Below are 20,418 nucleotides of genomic sequence, written 5' to 3' on the forward strand. Positions count from 1 at the left end.
CGTCATCGACTTCAATGTACAAATCTTTAAGTCCCTGTACAGTCATTTTGTAATTTATTATTTATTTTCACTAATCGTTGAATCTATCCCACCGTAAAGCCACCAAATTTGTCAAGTTACAGACAAATTAAAACAAAATAAATTTTCAGATAGTGGGATCATACAGTTATGAGGCTGTGATTCAACTTATTGTATTTAAGTAAATAATTACATAGTCTTCTTGAGCACGCCTAAGTTACTTGGAAATTTGGCAAAGCGTCTTTGTTTTCACAATAATGATAAGTTCTCTTTTACATTTCAAATATCACATTACTATTTCTGGGCGAACAATCAGCGAGGAGACGAAAGTTACAGTTACATAAAATCATATTATTACCCACACTTGAAGTGTCTACTTCAGAAAAACTAAGTATAATTTTACACAAAGTTCTTATGGTGGCGGTCTTGAACAACGGAGCAATACGAGCCCTTTTACTTTGACAGTGGCTCCATCCCGACTGACAACAAGGCTTGGCATACTGCAGGACGTGGTAAAATGGCGTCCATGGGGAGATGCCACGTGTCCTAGGGGTATCGAGGTAGTAGTCCGTTTTGTCACAAACTGGATGCTCATCCGGAAGCCCTTCGTCTCCTGGCTGTTGCTCTCCCAAGCAATCTGTAAGAACAATGTGGTGACAGAAAAAAAACCTTTGTCTGCAGATTGACACTGTAACAGAATCCCGTCGCTGGTGGAAGCTGAGGCAGCATGCTTTCCCAGGCGAACCAGCAGGCAGAGGTCATATACATGACCTCCAACAGGGGTTTCAAGCGGGGTCTACGTGAGACCGCATAGTTAAACAGCAGTAGTCTCCACCTGGAATGACACTTCACCTCTAACTGGACGTAGCCTAGAATGCTGGTGCAGGTACCGGTCTACCTCTCTAACTGTTATCCTGACAGTACCTGGTACCCTATGCCAAGTTGGCTGAGTACAGACTCTATGACGAGGCAAACCTGTGCCCCTGTATCAACAAGCGCACAAAATAAGGTTTCCTGTATCATTACAGTATTAAACCTACTGCCGAAGGTTGAGACACATGCCTACAACTAGATTGACAAAGTGCCTTTTCAGTCACATACTGGATTACAGGACAATTCTCTGGGGCTTCTTGATCATCAGTGACCAAAGCCTCAGTGAGATACACAAGATTTGACCTCCGTCTTATGGCCCAGAATCATGTCAGTTGGAGGGATGTAATTACGAAGTTCCATCAGAGAGTTAAAATGCACTCAAGACAGACACTGAAGATGCACGCACTGAGGCTCAGTCATGGATGGATCATGATAGACTATAGGACAAGAGGTACCCCAATGGACCCAGATTTCCTGGTTCAATAGCTTAGATGCTGCCAAGAGCAGGTGGGACTGTACCTGGAAAATGCATTACCTTTTTCTTGTTCCTCCTAGTCTTGTCCAGTTTGAAGCTTAGTCGACCAGCATCCTTCAGAAACTGCAGAACTAAGGCATCCTGGAACTTGCCTACCTTCAGCTGAGAGTTGGGTGCAACACCTGACCCTTCCATCCAGCAGTTCATGACTAGTTACAAGGATTCTTTAAGTGAATTTGGACCACCATGAACCTCTTTATACAAGGCCAGTCCAGTAGGCAACTTGGGAGTAGCAGGTTCAGTAGTAAGCGGACAGTCAGTTAATGCGGGCCAGCGGGATAACCAGTCTGCTGCGTTATTCTGATCACCTGGACAGTTGACACGTGAATATCTGCTTACTGGCCAATGCCAGCCATATTGCGACGACTGTTTGGTACCATTGACTGTGAGACATTTGTTGATCGAATGCCCCACTCATAGTACTGAAAGAAATAGACATCTGTTTTAGGCTTGAGGTAAGGATGGCAGGTTCATCCTTGCCAAGATTCTCAAACATGATGTGTCATACTATACTAGTGGTGTTTTTAAACTTATTTCAGAAGCAGGTCTTCTGAAAGCTACCAGTATTTAACTGTTATAAGGAGGATTTTGCTTTTATTGTTTTTAATGAATTACCATTTATTTTTTCATTTCTTTATATATAACAAATGATATTTGTGTCACTGACCTTAGATGTCAGGATGCCAGATAACTGATAGCTGTAATCAGTCAATCAGTTTTTCAGCTTCGCCAAAAGTAATACCCCAATAAATAGCCACAGGTTTGTATTGTTAGGAAAAATACAAATTACCTACAAATTTGTCATTTTCATGAAGAATTATAGGGTCACAGTGTTTGTTACTAAAAGTGTTAGTGCTGTACTCATTGATTTAATGTATGATAGCCTGAGGAATTCCTTATTTTTTCAGAACTTTAGTTGTTTTGAAGAACAATGGCAACCCTTGAGAAGTTAGTAAAAGCATTTGAGGCTGTCAAGTTATCCCAGGGGAATTCTGGTGGAAGTTCATCAGCCACATTTTCAAGTGGAGGCATTGTGAATAATGAACAGCGGCCTCCTGAACACACTAGCACCATGGCTTCGCTTGCATCATCACTCTCTCAGCAAAGCCAGGGGTTACTCAGGTAATTTAATTTCATGTGAAAAATCTGTTAATGCTAAACATTATGGTAGCTTTGCCAAATTGAAGAACATCAAGTTGAAATCTTTTGATTTGATTATTTTTTTATTATTTGGTAATTATATCACTGACAAAGTATATAAGTAAAGGGTACTGATTAATACTTATCTGAATTTTTAAATATTAAACTTAGCCGGTGAATATATAATAGCTGACGTCTCCGACGGCTCGACAGAATTCAAAAACTCGCGAGCGATCGCCATGAAGGTAGCGGGTGTGCCCACCAGCGCCAACTATCGGCCAGATACCGCATATACATGTAAACAGCTCCAGTTCTTCTCTGTCGGTTTCATCGACAAGTCGATTCCACTCGCTATTATGACCTCGAGTTTTCTACCGAATTGGTGAAGTACTTGGTTTTGGTTTTATTGCTTTCGCCGTGTTGGATTATTCAATACTATCCTCAAAAGAAATGCTTTTGAAAGGAGGGTAAAAGTGTTTTGCCCTTGCTTTTATCTCTGGTTTTTTTCCATAGAGTAAAAATGGCCGACCCTTCCCTTAGTGTACGGAAGTGTGTTTTAGGCTTTTAGCAATTATCTTATCACGTTATAAATTGTTGTTGTTAATTATAGATTTTCCTCTATATATTTGATATCTCACCCGCCTTTATTAGGCCCCTTCGATTAGCTTTCCATTTATACTAAACATCAAGATAAATTTTAATGTTTTGTTTATATGCGGCCTTACCTATTCCTCCCCTAGTCCGAGAGTAGGCGGTCCTAACTTGGAAACCGAAGTTAAACAACGTTGAGCCCATTCAACTTTTATTTTCGTTAAGTTTAAATCATTTGCTCTGTAAGAGTTATTAAATGAATATTTTTTAGTAGGTATTTTATGAAAGATTTTCTTTGAATAGTCTTCGTGCTGTTTCAAAGATGAACTAACGTTTGGTTTATTTATGCTACGCAGTTTGCGCTCTATCGTTACAATAGAGAAAGAGAGAATCACGGTTTCACTTTGCAGAAAGAGTAAATCGATTTTGACGTTTTGTTCATTCTTTCAAACTGAAATGTTTTAAATACTAATTTAAAGGAACTTGTTCATTTTCAATTTCTTAGTCCTTTCAGTTTTTTCCTTTGGTCAAATAACCTGTTTATTGACGAAGGGTGAGTGGGCTTTTCTCTTCGGTGTGAAATCAAGAGAGAGAGAGAGAGAGAGAGACGGAGAGAGAGAGAGAGAGACGGAGAGAGAGAGAGGAAGAGAGAACGTTCCAATCTTTATTCTCGTCCCAAGCGAGTAACGTTGTTCTCAAGTCAGTTTTTTACTCTCGTCCCAAGTCTCTGTACGGGGAGAAATGATAAAACGTTTTTAGTTTTTATTCTCGTCCCAAGGCACTGTACGGTGAGAGATTGAAAACGTAGTTTTTAATGAACTAGTGTTTAGTCTCCTCCCCAGTCACTGATCCTTTTAACTTTATATATTTCCGTTTTATTCGATATATATGTTTACTGATTTTTGCTTGTATTAATGTGCTCACATTATACGACTTATTTCGCAATTATAACCTTTTGATGTAGGGGAGAATTGCGTGCTTCAGGTAGAAATCAGTTTTATTCATGCCTAATGTGAAATTATTGAAAAATACGATATCAGTGAAGTAAGTGCAAAAACAGAAAATCGTAGTGATAAAGTGATAATTGCGCAAAGTGTTTTGTTAGTGTTGCGACTGAGGGTTCGTCTGTTCGTGCTTGTCGTTCACCTAGTCCGATACCTCTTTCAGGCTCCCATGCTACCAACGAACAAATGTTCCCTCTATGGTATCGGGCGTGTCTAGCAAGATCGCCCCTACCATAAGACGAGCGAGGCTGTTTTTCTCCTCGTCATCCGAAGGCTTCTCGCAAAAGAAATCTTGGAGCAAAGTTTCTAGACCCTTAAAGTGGAAGTCAGTCCATTCAGGACAGGTCCAGCGTCCTGGCTGTAGCCATGGGGACAGCTCTGACCCTTTGCAGTCGTCGGAAGACGATTCGCCTATTAAATGCAAGCGTAACACGGGGTCCGAGGGTCGCAGTAAAGGCAAAGTTTTGCCAACACAGACGTTGCCGTCGTCTCGGCCCGTCCCGACTCCTGTTGATCCTAAATGGGTTGTCCTGCAGGACATGCAGACTAAGCTTGCTTCCCTTATGGAGAAGTATGACGTTGAGCAGGTTCACGATGAACCTTCGCTTTCGAGTCGCCGTTACACTAAACGAGACTCTGGCCGTCAGCCGCCCAAATGAGCATTTACTCGTCCGTTTGACGTTATGAAACGTGATGTCGGTAGTTTGTCACGTCAGTCACGTGACTTGGATCCTTACTCGCTGCAGTCCCGTGTTGACTTTCAGCCGCTGCCGCAGCCTCGTGTTGACGTTCAGCCGCTGCCGCAGTCTCGTGTTGACGTTCAGGACGCTCGCCAACCAGCTACAGTTGCCTTGTTTTGACGTTGAACGTCAAGCACCGCAGACAAGAGTTGTTTTAACTGCTCTATCTAGGCAGTCAAGGCAGTCTCGACTTGACGTCGAGCGTCCTCCCGCACCTGTTGTTGTTGCTGGTCAGTCCTTTAAGCAGTTACATAACGTAGCGTCCTTGACTGCTACTGATGCTCCTTTGCGTGTGGACTCTGCTTGTCAAGCATTGCCACCACGGCAGGTCTCTCCCTTGCTTGAGACTCGGCAATTGTCGGACGAGGTTCCTTCAGATGAGGAAATTGCTGATCCCCCTCTTACTGATATTCCCTTGGGGACTCTATCGGACGGAGAGGAGCCTAAAACTGCTCAGCCCTCTATGGACTTTAAATAAATCATGCTGATTTTGAAGGATCTTTGTCCGGATCATTTTGTAACTGCTGCTCCTCGTTCGCCTAAACGTCAGAGTTTACACTAGGCCTAGCTACTTCGAAGCCGTTGTTTTCTAAGCTAGTGCTCTCTTGCTCTTCTAAGAGAGCTTTACGTTTGCTAGGCGACTGGTTGATCACCAGGAGGAGTTTGGGGGAGACAGCCTTTGCTTTCCCTCCTTTTAAACTGGCTTATAGAGCGAGCGTCTGGTATGACACGGGAGAAGTTCTCGGCTTGGGAGTTCCTGCCTCTGCCCAGGTAGACTTCTCAAGCCTCATAGACTCTCCCTGGCGCCTGGCCATGAGACGCTCCATGATTTTATGGTCGGCTTCAGAGCTAGACCATCTCCTGTTAGGAGTTTTTCGAGCGTTTGAAGTTTTGCTGTACAATTATGTCATGCATAAACAAGGCTTCAGGGATGGCTCCAATGATCTGACAGCCACGTTCTCTGCAGGAACAAGACTATCAGGGATGGCTCCAATGATCTGGCAGCCACGTTCACTGCAGGAGTACGTAAGATGCAAGTGCGCTCAATGTGTTCATTGTCAAGACAAACTTCACGATGAAGTCTACTGGGCTGTCTTGACAGCATTAAGGGAAGGCGACTGGATGGTCTCTCTCGACCTTCAGGATGCATACTTCCACATCCCGATTCATCCAAACTTTCAACTACATCTGAGGTTTGTGGACGGGAAAGTAATGTACCACTGTCGAGCTCTGTACTCCGACCTCATTCCTGCTCCACTTGTTTTTACAAGGCCCTTGCAAAATGTAGCAAGCTTTCTACATTTTTTTTTAGGATTCAGAGCCTCCCTTTATTTTGACGACTGGCAAATCAGGGCGTTCGTCATTATATCGCTGTCTGGAGAGCCTCTAATGGACATTAAACCTAACCAAAGAGCTAGGTCTCATAGTGAACGTAGAGAAGTCGTAACTTACAGTATCCCATCCCAGACTATTTTTTTTTGGGAATGTAGATACAGTGTCTGATTTTTCGACCCTTTTCGTCTCCCGCAAGAATGGAACAAGCTCTGTTAAAAGTCCTTCACTTGCAAGAGAAAAACAGTTGCTCTGTAAGAGTTTGAACTAGCCTCGTGGGAACTCTTTCATCGCTGGAGTAGTTTATCTCTCTGGGGAGACTCAACCTATGCCCTTTCCTATTTCACCTAAACATTGGAACAAGGAGAAGGGCTTAGTGAGTATCTCTTTCCCAATCTCCAACTCAGTCTAGACATGTCTGACTTGGTGGGACAGCAACATCAGACTTCGAGAAGGTCTTTCTCTTGCGATCAAGAACCCAAACCATGTGTTGTTTTCAGATGCAGCGGATTTGGGTTAGGGAGCTCCACTGGACAGTCTGGAAGGCTCGGTTCTTTGATCCACGGATCAGAAGGAACTCCTTTTAAGGCAGTAACATCTCTCCTTTGGTGAGATTTGTGCAGAAATGAATGTCTTGGCGGACGGCCTCAGCAGAAGAGGACAAGTCTTCTCCATGGAGTGGACGTTGCATAAGACTGTGTGCGAGAAGCTATGGATGACATGGGGTCTACCCACCATAGATCTTTTTGCTACTCTCTCTGACAAAGAGGCTCTCGACTTACTGCTTTCCAGTTCCAGATCCAGAGGCAGCTCACATAGACGCTTTCCTGCTGGACTGGTCTCACCTGAACGTTTATGCCTTTCCACCTTTCAAGATCCTAGACAAGGTGCTGCAGAAGTTCACCTCTCACGAAGGGACCAGGTTGACATTGGTTGCTCCACTCTGGCCCGCGAGAGAGTGAGTAACAGAGGTACTTTAATGGCTGGTAGACGTTCCAAGGAGTCTACCTTTAAGGATGGATCTCTTACGGCAGCCACGTAAGGAGTCTTCATCAAAGCCTCCCCGCGCTTCGTCTGACTGCCTTCAGACTATCGAAAGACTCTCAAGAGCTAGAGGATTTTCGAAGGGGGCAGCCAGAACGATTGCGAGAGCTAGGAGAGCATCTACCATCAAGGTCTATCAGTCGAAGTGGGAAGTCTTTAGAGACTGGTGCGAGTCATCATCCATTTCCTCTTCCAGTACCTCTGTAGCCCAAATTGCAGACTTTCTCCTACATCTGAGAAATGTTAGCTCCCTCTCAGCACCCACTATTAAGGGCTACAGGAGCATGTTGGCGTCTGTGTTCAGACATAGAGGCTTAGATCTGTCCAATAATCAAGATCTCCAAGATCTCCTTAAGTCCTTCGAGACCTCTAAGGAGCGTCGTATGGCAACTCCTGGATGGAACTTAGACGTGGTCCTAAGGTTCCTCATGTCAGACAGGTTTGAGCCATTACATTCAGCCTCCCTGAAGGATCTCACCCTCAAGACGCTTTTCTTAGTGTGCTTGGCTTCGGCTAAAAGGGTCAGTGAGATCCATGCCTTCAGTAGGAACATCGGCTTTTTCTACAGATAAAGCCACATGTTCACTTCAGCTTGGTTTTCTTGGCCAAAAATGAACTGCCGTCTCGTCCTTGGCCTAAGTCATTTGATATATCCTTGCCTGTCAGAGATCGTAGGCAACGAGCTTGAAAGAGTGCTGTGTCCAGATTAGAGCTCTGAGGTTTTATTTAGCTCGGACTAAATCCTTACGAGGTGGATCTGAGGCTTTGTGGTGCTCAGTTAAGAAGCCTTCATTGCCTATGTCAAAGAATGCTTTGTCATATTTTATTAGATTTTTAATCCGAGAGGCTCATTCTCACTTGAGTGAAAAAGATCGTTGCTTGCTTAAGGTTAAGACGCACGAAGTAAGAGCTATAGCAACTTCTGTGGCCTTAAGCAAAACAGATCTCTGCGAAGTATTATGGACGCGACCGTTTGGAGAAGCAAGTCGGTATCCGCGTCATCTTACTTAAAAATGTCCAGACTCTTTATGAGGACTGCTACACACTGGGTCCATTCGTTGCAGCGAGTGCAGTAGTGGGTAAGGGTTCTACCACTACATTCCCTTAATTCCAATATCCTTTTAATCTTCTCTTGAAATGTTTTTTTAATTGGGTTGTACGTAAGGCTAAGAAGCCTTTCGCATCCTTTTTGATTTGGCGGGTGGTCAAATGTCATTTCTTGAGAGCGCCCAGATTAAGGGTTTTGATGAGGTCCTGTTGTATGGGTTGTCGCCCTAGATACTTCAGCTCCTGGGAGTCTTTCACCATCCTAAGAGGATGGCTGGGCTTCGTGAGGAAAGCGGACTAACAAGGCAGAGTAATCGATAGAGTCAGCTTCCTTACCAGGTACCTATATTTATTTGGGTTTTGTTATGATATAACTGTCAAAAACTCTAAGCATATACGCCGTAAACTGTATTAATACTGGTCTCTACCCACCACCATGGGTGTGAATCAGCTATTATATATTCACCGGCTAAGTTTAATATTTAAAAATGATATTTTGATTATAAAATAAATTTTTGAATATACTTACCCGGTGAATATATAAATTAAAGGCCCCCCCTTCCTCCCCGATAGAGACCCAGCGGGATGAGAAGAACTGGAGCTGTTTACATGTATATGCGGTACCTGGCCGATAGTTGGCGCTGGTGGGCACACCCGCTACCTTCATGGCGATCGCTCGCGAGTTTTTGAATTCTGTCAAGCCGTCGGAGACGTCAGCTGTTATATTCACCGGGTAAGTATATCCAAAAATTTATTTTATAATCAAAATATCATTTTGATTTTGGAAAGTGCCATTGGCATGTCGGGTGGCGAGTAGGCCCTTCCCACCCTACAAGTAAAGCACCCTCACTTTGAATTTGGCCTTAGTACGGTATCGATATTTGTTCCCATACTAACAAACCTTCCTTTATTTTTTTGGATATTCTTTCGGCGAAGCTGGAAGTTAGCCATTACTTGAAGTGCTAGGTGGCAACCCTGCATAATCGCTTGAGCGGGTAGGCCCAAGATGGCTTTCGGGTACCCCGCCCCCTCTATATATACTCTCACAGCTGTCAGCTATGTCACTTTTTCCTTTGGCTCAGTAGAGAGTGGACATCTCTTCGCTCTCCTCCCAAAGCTGTCATCAGACATCCTTACTCTCTTTTTCTTTTCAGGTGTGCATGCTTTCTTTGTATCGTCTTCTTGCAGACTTGTCCTGGGAGTGAGGGTGCTGTGTGCGTTATCTTCATGTCATTGTTGTATACCGACCTGCACTCTCTCTTCTTCGTGTAGAGGGTGTCGTTGCGAGCAGGGTTCACCTTGTGCAGAGTGTAGGGAGTGGCCTGCCTCCCATTGAGAAAAATTAGGGCAGCGCTAAAAGAAGAAGGCTAAGAGCTATCTTTCTCCCTCAGGGGCGAGGAAAGCACGTTCTTCCTCTTCTCGTACCCCCAAATCTCTTAAAAAGCTCCTTCTCGTTCGCTCTTTTCCGAGGGACGATTGAGAAGTGCAGCCTGTCCAACTCCTTGGCAATCCCGGGGTACTCTGGGGTAGTTGCTTCCCCTAGAGGACCAACTTCACCTCCAGCTGCCGGGGAGCCATTTTCCCTTGCATATGTGTTTCAGGTATGGCTGGCCTTAGGGGTTTTGCGCTCCCTCGAAGGAAGAATTTGTTCATCTCCTTCAGCGCGGTGCCAGGAAGGACCCTTCTCCAGAACCTTCAACATCTCACGCTTTGGAGCTTTGCGAAGTCTATCTGTCGCCCTCTCCTGGACCTTCCACGCACATAAAAACAATCGCTTGCATTCATCCCTCCAACAGCCTCCTGCTGACGGCAATTCTACTGGCCATACCGAGTGTTTTTTGTTCCCTCTAGCCTTCTGTTTCTTCCCACAGGAACCCTTCGGTTGCAGGTGGTGATCTTCTAGAGATTAGCGTTCCTTCCACCACCAGCTCACGGGGATTAGCTTCTCCATCACCTCGTCCTCCGGGACACTCCTCTGATCGTCGTTCGTGACAATCTGAAGATCGTCTGGATCGTACGTCATCACGATCCGAACGCTCTTCCTCTAGAAGGCGTTCTTGCTCTAGAGCTTCACACTCACGAGACCATCTGTCTCAACGCTCTCATCGGAGGCATTCCTCTTCACGAGGAGAAGTCTTGCGATTCCGCTCTGCACGATCACGAGCATCCCAGTCTAGACCTAGGTCCAGACACTTGTGTTCTAAATCTTGATGATCTAAATCACGAGGACGATGCTTGTGCTCGTTGGGATGAAGCTCCCATTCACAAGGGCGACATTCACGTTTGCGAGCTAGGCATTCACAACGCTCATGCCGTTCTCGAACGAGAGCTAGATGCTCCAATTCATGAACAGTATGTTTATGATCGCGAACCGTGCATTCACGATCAAGGTCTAGAAGTTCCTCGTCTAGAGGCACAGTCAATCGGTGCGTAGCCCCTCAACCCGTCCTTCTCCTAAACAACCTCGGACTGAACCTGATCATGAGACTGACTGTCCCTCAAACAGGCATCCAGCTAAACCTCTAGTGCCTTTTACTGCCTGGGGTGTTTTAGCAAAGCGTTCGCCTATGCAACGCTTGGAAATGCTTCCCAATGGGATGCGTTCTTCAACTCTTTGGGTTGCCCCTACTGAGAGCCCCTCTCTACCGACTTTGTCATGCATAAATGCTTTTTTGCAGCAGCAGGAATTTTCTATGCCTTCCTCTTCCAGTGTGGCTCCTACTGCTCATGTTGCAATCACTTCTGCTCGTGAATCACGCCCATTATCGCGCGAAACTCATGATTTTCCACGCGAATTTGCGAGCGAATCGTGCGAAGTTGCACATGAATCTGCAATTCGTGAGCAGAGGTTCCGGAACTGCGAGCAAGTGCGGTACCAACACCTCCGTCTCTGACTTCTACCACCTCCAATGGTAGGCCTATACCCTTTCCAGAGAGTTTTAAGGAGCCTCTTGATAGGTTCTCTAATGTCCCTGTTAGCCCGGATCATCCTTATCGTCTGTCGAAGGCTCATATCCTGTGGCCGCAAAGACTTTCCTCTAAGTCTGCGCAGGCTCCTTCTAGAGCCCCCCCTATGGGAAGTTCTCCTGGACCTTCAAGGGAAGCCCATGGCTTACCTAAAGCTTCTGAGCTCCCTGCATGGGTAAGCACCTTCCTCTCTACCATGCAGAAGTCTTTGGGTGTGGTTCCTCCACAGCCTGCAACTGCTTCAGTCAGAGCTACTCCAAGAATTCCCTTGAGTTCTCTTCGAGTTCATCTCTTGGGAGTCTCGACCCTAGAAGGAGACTAACGTCGGACAAAGCACGGAGATCACCTTCATCTCGATTTCGTGCTGAGGGTCCTCCTCCTTCTGACTCTTATATGGCCAACCTACCATTTACTCCAATTAAGGCAAGGAAAACCATAACTAAGAGGCAGAAAAGAAGGATAAGAGGCGTAACACCACCTCATGCCGATATCATCCACCCTAGGACGAGTAGGGACATTGTCTCACTCAGAGAGATATCTATCCATTCCTTCATCCTCAAAAAATTGAGGTAGTGCCCCCGGACCAACATCCGATTTCTTTACTTCCTTCTTAGGAAGAGCCTTCAGCCGCTGGTATCTCAAAACTCTCGCAAGTTCCCCCTCCTAACACCACGGAGGAACGTCCTGTGCGAAGGGAGTCTAAGGACACTAAGACTAAACCAAAGAACGCTGTGGCAAGGGAAGCTCGTTTGGCTGAAGTACATAGAAGATCCTCTGTGGCGGATCCCACAATTGATACCGTTGATGACCCTGACCTACCCCAAGCTCTGGATGTGAGCTTGGAGGTATATGATCCCTTGGATATGGATGATGAAAATTTTCCAAGAGCAGCCTTTCGGTAGGTCCTCTCTTGCATAAGGGCCATCAATAGGCTGTCAACTCCTGGTACCACCACCCAGGAGGGTAAGGATATGGTTCTTGATGAGACCTTCAAGACCCAGAAGCCTCCTAGAACTAGTGCAGCTTTGCCCTGATCTAAAGGCTTGACAGCTTCCAAAAGGAAGGCTATTGCCCAGATAGCTGTAACTTTTAGTTTCTTGATGGCAAGAAAGAAGGGGAAGGGGAACTCCATTCAACAATGTCTATCAACTCTTCGTAGGAATCTCTAACAAAGAGAGAGGCGCAAAGTATGCCTTGCAGGCAGCTTTATTGCTCAACTTATGGTTAGAATCCTTGGGCTTCGTGGTACGCTCCCATGAGGTTTCTAAGCAGTTATCCAGGAAGACTTTGGTCCTTCCTTTTGTCGGGTACTCGAACTCTTGAGTTCTTATCTCACCACATTGTCAACTTGTGGGCGAACGCTATACTCAAGAGAAGGGATACGGTCATTGGGTAATTCCATAAGCAGGTGCTGAAGGTGGTAGTGTCCCGGTTAAGGAATTCCACCCCAGAGGAGATTGAGAGGGCTGGTGAGTGATGGAGGAAATCTTTGAACGATTCTGTCCTCCAAAGGGCTATGACATCAAGGCCCTATGGAAAACCTTCCCAGTTTTCTTGTAGTCAGAAAACACCTTCTTCTCTTCCCTCAACCTCTAGGTTTTTAGGACCTACTTAGGTGTCTAAGATCTAAGTGGCCCTTTCAGTCCAAATTCCAGAAAGAGAACAAGTCCTGTAGAGGAAAGAAGGGAGCGAAGGGCAGTGGCCGAGGTGGTCACTTCCACTAGGAATGGCATTCCTCTTGAGGAAAGAAGGGAGCGAAGGGCAGTGGCCGAGCTGGTCACTTCCACTAGGAATGGCATTCCTTTTCACCTACCACGTGTAGGAGGATGCTTGCACCCAGTTCCTTGGGGCATATCCCTGGATGGTCGAAAGGATCACACGAGGGTATCTCGTCCTGTTCATTCAATCTCTCCCTCTCCTGACTCGGGCTCTAGTGTATCTAAGCTTCTGTGCGAAGGGATCTGCAAAGGAGCTGACCCTCAGGGCCAAAGTCCAGACCATGCTGCAGAAGGACGCTCTGCAAGAGGTTGTGGATGGGTCCCCAGGCTTTTCCAGTCAAATTTTTCTAGGGAAAAAGGCGACTGGAAGCTGGAGACCAGTCATCGATCTTTTTCCTCTAAACAAGTTTGTTCAACAGACTCAGTTCAGAATGGAGGTGGCAGACACGGTCATTCAGGCAGTTCGACCAAAGGGACTTCATGTGCTCACTGGATCTAAAGGACACATACTTCCAGATCCCAAAAACGTCTGTCTTCAAGGAAGTATCTAAGGTTCATATACAAGGACAAAATATACCGGTTCAAGGTTCTATGCTTCAGTCTCGTGACAGCTCCTCAAGTCTACCAGAGTGTTCGCCCTAGTGTCATTATTGGCTCACAGGAACACCATTCATGTCCTCAGATACCTGGACGAATGGCTAATCCTGGCAGACTAGGAGGTGACCCTTTTTCATCACTGAGACATGCTTCTCGAGTTTTGTCAGGATCTGGGGGTCTTGATAAATCTCAAAAAGTCATCACTGCTACCTTCACAAAGACTGGTATACCTCGGTATGATAATAGACACTGTCCAACAAAAAGTCTTCCCGGCAGACGAAAGAGTACACAGACCTAGAGAAGTGGCTTCACCCTTCCTCAGAAAGGAAGTTCTTCCAGCCTCTCATTGGTTGAGTCTGTCTCACCTAACCTCTCTCTTCTGTCTAGTACCAAACAGCCACCTCAGGATAAGATCCCTGCAATGGTAGCTAAAGTTAATATGGAACTAACACTCGGATCCACCGGACATTAGAGTTCCTATTACTCGGGAACAGTTGACGAACTTGAGAGAGAGAGAGAGAGAGAGAGAGAGAGAGAGAGAGAGAGAGAGAGAGAGAGAGAGAGAGAGAGAGAGAGTGTGTGTGTGTGTGTGTGTGTGTGTGTGTGTGTGTGTATTGATTGTTTGTTGTGAGAAAGACTGTTTGTATAAATGAGATTGTTGTGCATGTGCGTGTGTTAGTGTATTGATTGTTTGTTGTGAGAAAGATTGTTGGTATAAATGAAATTGTTTCTTTATGTTTTAGTTAGGTTACGGCAGTGGTGAATGTTTTGGGTGAATGGCTTTTTGATTTGACTGCTGCTAGAGGCGGTGGTGTGTGTGAATGCTGGATTTACTTTATTTGATTCGACCAGCGTGGAAGTGATTATTTTTTTGAACCGTAATACCTCCTTGGATAGACTTACTCCTTTGGAGAGATTTTCTTTGAATGTGAAATTTTTTGTTGAGGACCTGGCTTATTATAAAGAACTGAGTACAACTGTTCAGATTTAGTTAAATGTTGATGACCCGGACTGAATGATAGTCCGATTGCTGTTGATGATGATGATTATGATGACGATGATGACATCCAGGACCCCAGTCAGGGAGGTAGTTGTGGCAAATTGCCGCTCTGTGTATTGCTAACCATAAAGCTGTGGTTGTGTGCCATAAAAAAAGACAGTTTGGCAGTGTGTGGACGGCTGTGTTGGTGCCATTAAAATACAGTATATCATATAAACATACATGTTTGGGTGTTGGTGTGAAGTTTAATTTTAAGTTTGTTAGGTTTTTGGGGGGATTTATATGAATGGTGTACGGTTATTATATATTTAGTGTTAATTTTTTATTTGTTTTAAGTGTTGATAATTTGATTGAGGAGGGTTTATGTTAAGCGTTTTAGTTTGTAAGAAATATAGTTTGTTCCATAACCGAAATACAAACCACGCTATTTGCCTTGGGTTTACCTTTTAGCGTAGCTGAAATGACGAGACAATAGTTTTTAACGAGGGTTAATTACCCCCACGCTAGTTAGCGGGGGTAGGGGAAGGTATAGCTTGCTACCCCTCCCCCCCACACACCGGTGATTTGCTTCACTTCACTTTTGGCTCCGGCGATGAACAGACGTGTCTGTCCATCGTCCTCGTTGACAGCCTTTAATCTTTTTTCTGCTTTTTCTTTCAGTTGTGTGTGTGTGTTAGAAGTTGATCACCTTTATTATTACTATGCGTACGTGCCCTGGAATTGCCGGCCGCCCTTGTGGTACCTTTATGTCGGCCACGGACACGGATCCTCACACCCTTTGCCCGCAGTGTCGAGGCCGACGGTGTGATCAGGAAAATATGTGTAGTGAGTGCAGGGAGTTGTCTGCCTCCCAGTGGGAGAGGTTTGGCCGCCGGCGTAAGAAGAAGTCCAAGAGAGACCGTTCTCCTTCCGAGATTGCCTTGAAGGAGGAAGGTTCTCGGGACTCTTCTTTCGCCGCCCAAACCTCCTCCGAAGCTCCCCCTCGTTCGGCTCCTAAGGAGAGTTGGAGCGCAGGCCCTAGTTCTGTTTCCCGACCTTGGGTGGGGGGAGAGGGCGTCGCCTCCCATAGCGGGGCGGTTCTTCCTCCTCCTCCGGGGAAGGTTATTGATGAATCTCTGTCTAATGATGATCTTTTTCAGATTTGGGCTTCCCTGGGGCTTAAGGGCTTGCCCTCCAGGGTTGCCCTGATTGACCTTGTCCAGTTGGGGGCCGCCGTTAAGCAGTCGCCGGTGATAGCAGAGGTAGACCCTCTGTCTATCGTCGATGTCGGCTCTCCTCCCCCTTCCGTACATCCTTCGAAGGGGGAAGGGAGTCCTACGGGCTCTTCTGCTGTCCAGCTTCCCTCTAAGGGGAGTGCCTTGACTGAGACTCCCCTTCGGAGGACTGATGGTCCTGACGATCTTCCTCGTGGCCGCCTTCGCCGTAAGGCTCACCGTCCGTTGTGTCGCAAGGGCCTCCCGTCTCCTTATAAGGGTGTTAAGAGGCGCCTTTTTGGATCTTCTTCCTCCGAAGGGGACTCTCCTCGCCGTAAACAGCCTGCAGCTCCAGCTTCATTAGACCTCTCTGGGGATCGGTCTCCTACGCCTGCTAATCCTATATTCAATTCAATTCAATCCTACGCCTGCTAGACCTTCACCTTCTGGGGCAGATGTTCAGCAACCTGACCTCGTCACCCGACGGGTAACGGTCCCTTCGGGGCAAAGGGATTCTTCCCTTACACGTGCAGTGTTAGCGCACAGGCGCTCTCCTGCTCGTCAGCGCTCACCTGTTCGTCAGCGATCTCCTGTTCGCCGGCGCTCTCCTGTTGTTCGCCCTTCTTCTCGCCAGCGCTCTCCTGAGGACATCCTTCAACCTGTTGTTCCTGAAGAGCGCCCAGCGCGCCAGCGTTCCCCTGCTCGCCCTTCTGCAGTGTTAGCACACAGGCGCTCTCCTGCTCGTCAGCGCTCTTCTGAGGATCATCGCCCTTCTGCTCGCCAGCGCTCCCCTGTGGTCTCCGAATATCCTGCAGTTCCTGTTGTGCGCCCTGCGCGCCATCAGTCTCCTGAGCGCTCTCGCGTTCCTCAGCTTGTTCCTGCACAACATCGCCCGCGTTCTCCAGCGCGTGTTTCTAAAGCACATGTTCGCCCACGCGCCTACGCGCTTCCTGTTTCTGTTCGTGAACGCGCCATGCTGACTGTTCCTTTACAGGATTCCACGCGTCGCCCTCTTGCTCGTCAGCGATCACCAGCTCGCCAGCGATCACAGACGATTCAACAATCGCCTGCTCGTCAGCGTTCTCCTACGCGTCAGCGATCACCTGAACATGGGCGATCTCTGGATTGCCCGCGTGACCTATCGCCTGCGCGCATGCGTTCTCCAACGCGCCGTCGCCCAGAGGTTCTGGAAGGACATGGTTCGCCCTCTGCATGCTCGCCCTCGCGCGATCGTTCGCCTGCGCAACCTACGCGCTATCGCTCGCCAACGCACCATCGCTCGCCTGCGCACCAGCGTTCGCCAGCGCACCACCAATCGCCTGCTCCCAATCGCTCTCCCTCGCGCTACAGGTCTCCTGACCAACGTCGCCAGCGATCTTCGGAACGTTCTAACTCGCCCACGCGGCAATGCGTTCCCTCGCCATCACGCCAACGCATTCGTTCACCGGCTCGCCCACGCGCTCGTTCGCCTGTACGCCCTCGCGCCCACTTGCCTGCTCGCCCTCGCGACCGCTTGCCTGCACGACCGTTCGCCTTCGCGCGACCACCGTTCGCGCTGAATTTCACAGCCAGTGACAGCAGCAGGATTGCGTGTTCCCAGACCGCGCTCTGGATCGCCTCCATCAAAACGAAGGACTGTTGTGCAGGACAGGGAAGACACTTCAGAGAGGTCAGTGCATCTTTCTTCCCCCTTTCCTTTTCAGGCAGGTCCAGTGGTGTCCACTCCGAAGGATCGCCCGATCCCTTTCCCTCCAGCGAGGATTTCGGACTCTGTGTCCGTGGAACAACAGACTTGGTTTGGTCCTCTGATGCGGGCGTTAGTGAGGGTAATGAAGTCAGCACTCGCCGATCAGGACAACAAACCAACGGCTGCCTCACCTACGCTGAAGAGAAAGAGAGGAGTGGACTTCGTGGTGACTTCCCCCAGGGAGAAGTTCGTTCCTAGGAGGTCTGTCGGGAAGGCCCCTTCCCCTGCACAAGCGTTTTCTCCTTCTCCCGTGGACGAGGCTTTTCCGTCCTCAGGTGAGTCCAGTGAAGCGATAGTCTTCCCCTCAGCACCAAGGGGGGAGCCTTCTCTTCATGGAGGAGAATCATCTCGTGCAGAAGGGGCTCTTCGAACCTCTTTGTTGGGATCCTGTATCCCTCATAGGAGGGAACCCAAGAACTCCAAGACCATCCCGAAATCGTCTTCAAGGATTCGCCTGGAACCCGCGGCTCCCCGGGGGAACGTCCACGCTTCGCCCCAGGAGGAGATTCCGGGGACAGGAGACTTAGCTGCCAGCCCGCAAGGAGGAGATCAGCAGGAATCTGAACATGCCTTCTGGCAGGTCCTGAGCCTGATGAGGCAACTCAACGGGTTCATGGACCCCGTGATCGCCCCCCGAGGAGGCAAGGACACAGTCTTGGACGAAGTGTTCGACGTTCAGAAAGCCCCTAAGTCCAGTGCGGCTCTGCCCTGGTCTTGGGGACTGAAAAGTGCCAGAGCCAGGGCCAACGGCCAGCTCGCGATTCTTGCCTCCTCCAGTCGTTCCTCTGCCGGGAACAAACTCATCCCTCCTCCTCGTCTCCAGCAGTGGAGGTATTTTGAGATCTTGGGTGAGTCCAGTCTCGCTCTTCCTCTCCATCACTCCGTGAAGGAGCTGGCTAAGGGAGTTCCCCTCAAGAAGCTCTCTGCCCGGCAGGTGTCATTCTCGGCGCCGGAGATCCTGAGCCATGAGAAGGTCGCGAAGTGCGCCATGCAGGCCACTTCGTGGTTGGATATATGGCTAGGAACTCTGGGCATCCTATTGCGCTCCGAGGATTTGTCTAAGGAGACCAATAGGAAGGCCCTGGAGACATCCTTACTCTCGGGCACCCGCTCCATCGAGTTCCTGGCTCACCAGGTCACCACCCTGTGGGCCAACTCGGTGTTGAAGCGGCGCGATGCGGTGACCGAGAGATTCCACCCGAAGGTCCCCGCCGTGGATGTCTGTAGGCTCAGACATGCTTCCCTTTTTGGGGAGAATCTGTTCGAGCCACAGGATATGGAGCGAACGGCTGAGAGGTGGAGGAAATCTAGCACGGACTCCCTCCTCCATAGGGCCCTTACAGCTCGGCCCTATAAGCCTCCAGCTCCGCCGCAACAGCAGCCACAGCCTCGTAAGGCTCCGAACCAGGCACCGGCAGTTAAGAAAGTGGTGTCTAATCCCCAGCCCTTTCCAGCCAAGGTCAAGAGGGGCGGCAAGTCCTCCAGGGGAGGCAAGACTCCTAGGGGGAGCGGCCGCGGCCGCAAACCCTAGGGGTGGCAGTCCCCCTGCGTGTCCACCTGTGGGGGGATGCCTTCAACGTTGCGTCCGCAGGTGGCAACAACACGGGGCCGATGCTTGGACGGTTTCAGTGATCGGCCAAGGCTATCGCGTCCCATTCACAACATCTCACTCTCCCCTGACAGCGAATCCAGTGTCGTTGAGCTCCTATGCCACGGGATCGGCAAAGGGGCTGGCCCTTCGGGCCGAAGTCGAGACCATGCTCAAGAAGGGTGCTCTCCAGGAGGTCGTCGACAGCTCCCCAGGCTTCTTTAGTCGACTCTCTTGTAAAGAAGGCGTCTGGAGACCTGTCATCGACCTCTCAGCTCTGAACGGGTTTGTCAAGCAAACCCGGTTCAGTATGGAGACAGCGGACACGGTCAGACTTGCGGTGAGACCACAAGACTTACTGTGCACACTGGATCTAAAGGACGCGTACTTCCAGATCCCAATCCATCCGTCTTCCAGGAAGTACTTGAGATTCTGCCTAGACGACAAGATCTACCAGATCAAGGTGCTGTGTTTCGGTCTCTCCACAGCTCCTCAGGTGTTCACCAGAGTGTTCACCCTGATTTCATCTTGGGCGCACAGGAACGGCATTCGTCTCCTTCGCTATCTGGACGACTGGCTGATCCTAGCAGACTCAGAGTCGACCCTTCTTCGGCACCGAGACAGGCTTCTAGACCTTTGCCAGGATCTGGGGATCGTGGTAAACCTCGAGAAGTCCTCTCTGCAGCCGTCCCAACGACTGGTTTATCTAGGCATGCTGATAGACACCAATCTCCACAAAGCCTTTCCATCAGACGACAGGATAGCAAGACTGAGGAGGGTGCGGAACCCTTCCTCAGGCGAGAAGAGCTCCCGCCCAGTCGTGGTTGCGTCTCTTAGGTCACCTGTCCTCCCTGGCTCGTCTGGTTCCAAACAGCCGCCTCAGGATGAGATCCCTGCAGTGGCAGCTCAAGTCCCGGGTGAATCAAGAATCCGATTCCCCATACATTCTGATCTCAATAGGATCTTTGGAACGGACGGACTTGCGGTGGTGGCTGGTCGACGAGAACCTGTGGAAGAGAGTGAGTCTTCTCGTCCTCCCCCGGAATTGGCTTTGTTTTCGGACGCGTCAAAAGAAGGGTGGGGGGCGCACGTTCTGAACCAGAGGACCTCAGGCCTTTGGTCAGAATCAGAAAAGTGCCTGCACATCAACCTGCTAGAGTTGAAGGCCGTCTTTCTGGCTCTTCAACAGTTCCAGCGGACGCTGGAGGGTCACTCCGTGGTGGTGATGAGCGACAACACCACGGTGGTGGTGATGAGCGACAACACCACGGTAGTGGCTTATAT

The 20,418-nt window shown here is 48.5% G+C and overlaps 1 protein-coding gene across 1 annotated transcript in view; it reads left to right on the top strand.

Moving 5' to 3' along the window:
- The window catches only part of LOC137645505 (huntingtin-like), an 86,107-nt gene that overhangs the window by 17,583 nt on the left and 48,106 nt on the right, over positions 1–20,418 (top strand). Inside the window, exon 2 of the mRNA XM_068378311.1 lies at positions 2,335–2,548. Within this exon, the coding sequence (XP_068234412.1) occupies positions 2,358–2,548 (191 nt within the window). The 5' untranslated portion in view covers positions 2,335–2,357. The remainder of the gene's footprint in view (positions 1–2,334; positions 2,549–20,418) is intronic.

The sequence above is a fragment of the Palaemon carinicauda genome, chromosome 8 (assembly GCF_036898095.1).
Source record: "Palaemon carinicauda isolate YSFRI2023 chromosome 8, ASM3689809v2, whole genome shotgun sequence".
NCBI classification, from domain to species: Eukaryota; Metazoa; Arthropoda; class Malacostraca; order Decapoda; family Palaemonidae; genus Palaemon; species Palaemon carinicauda.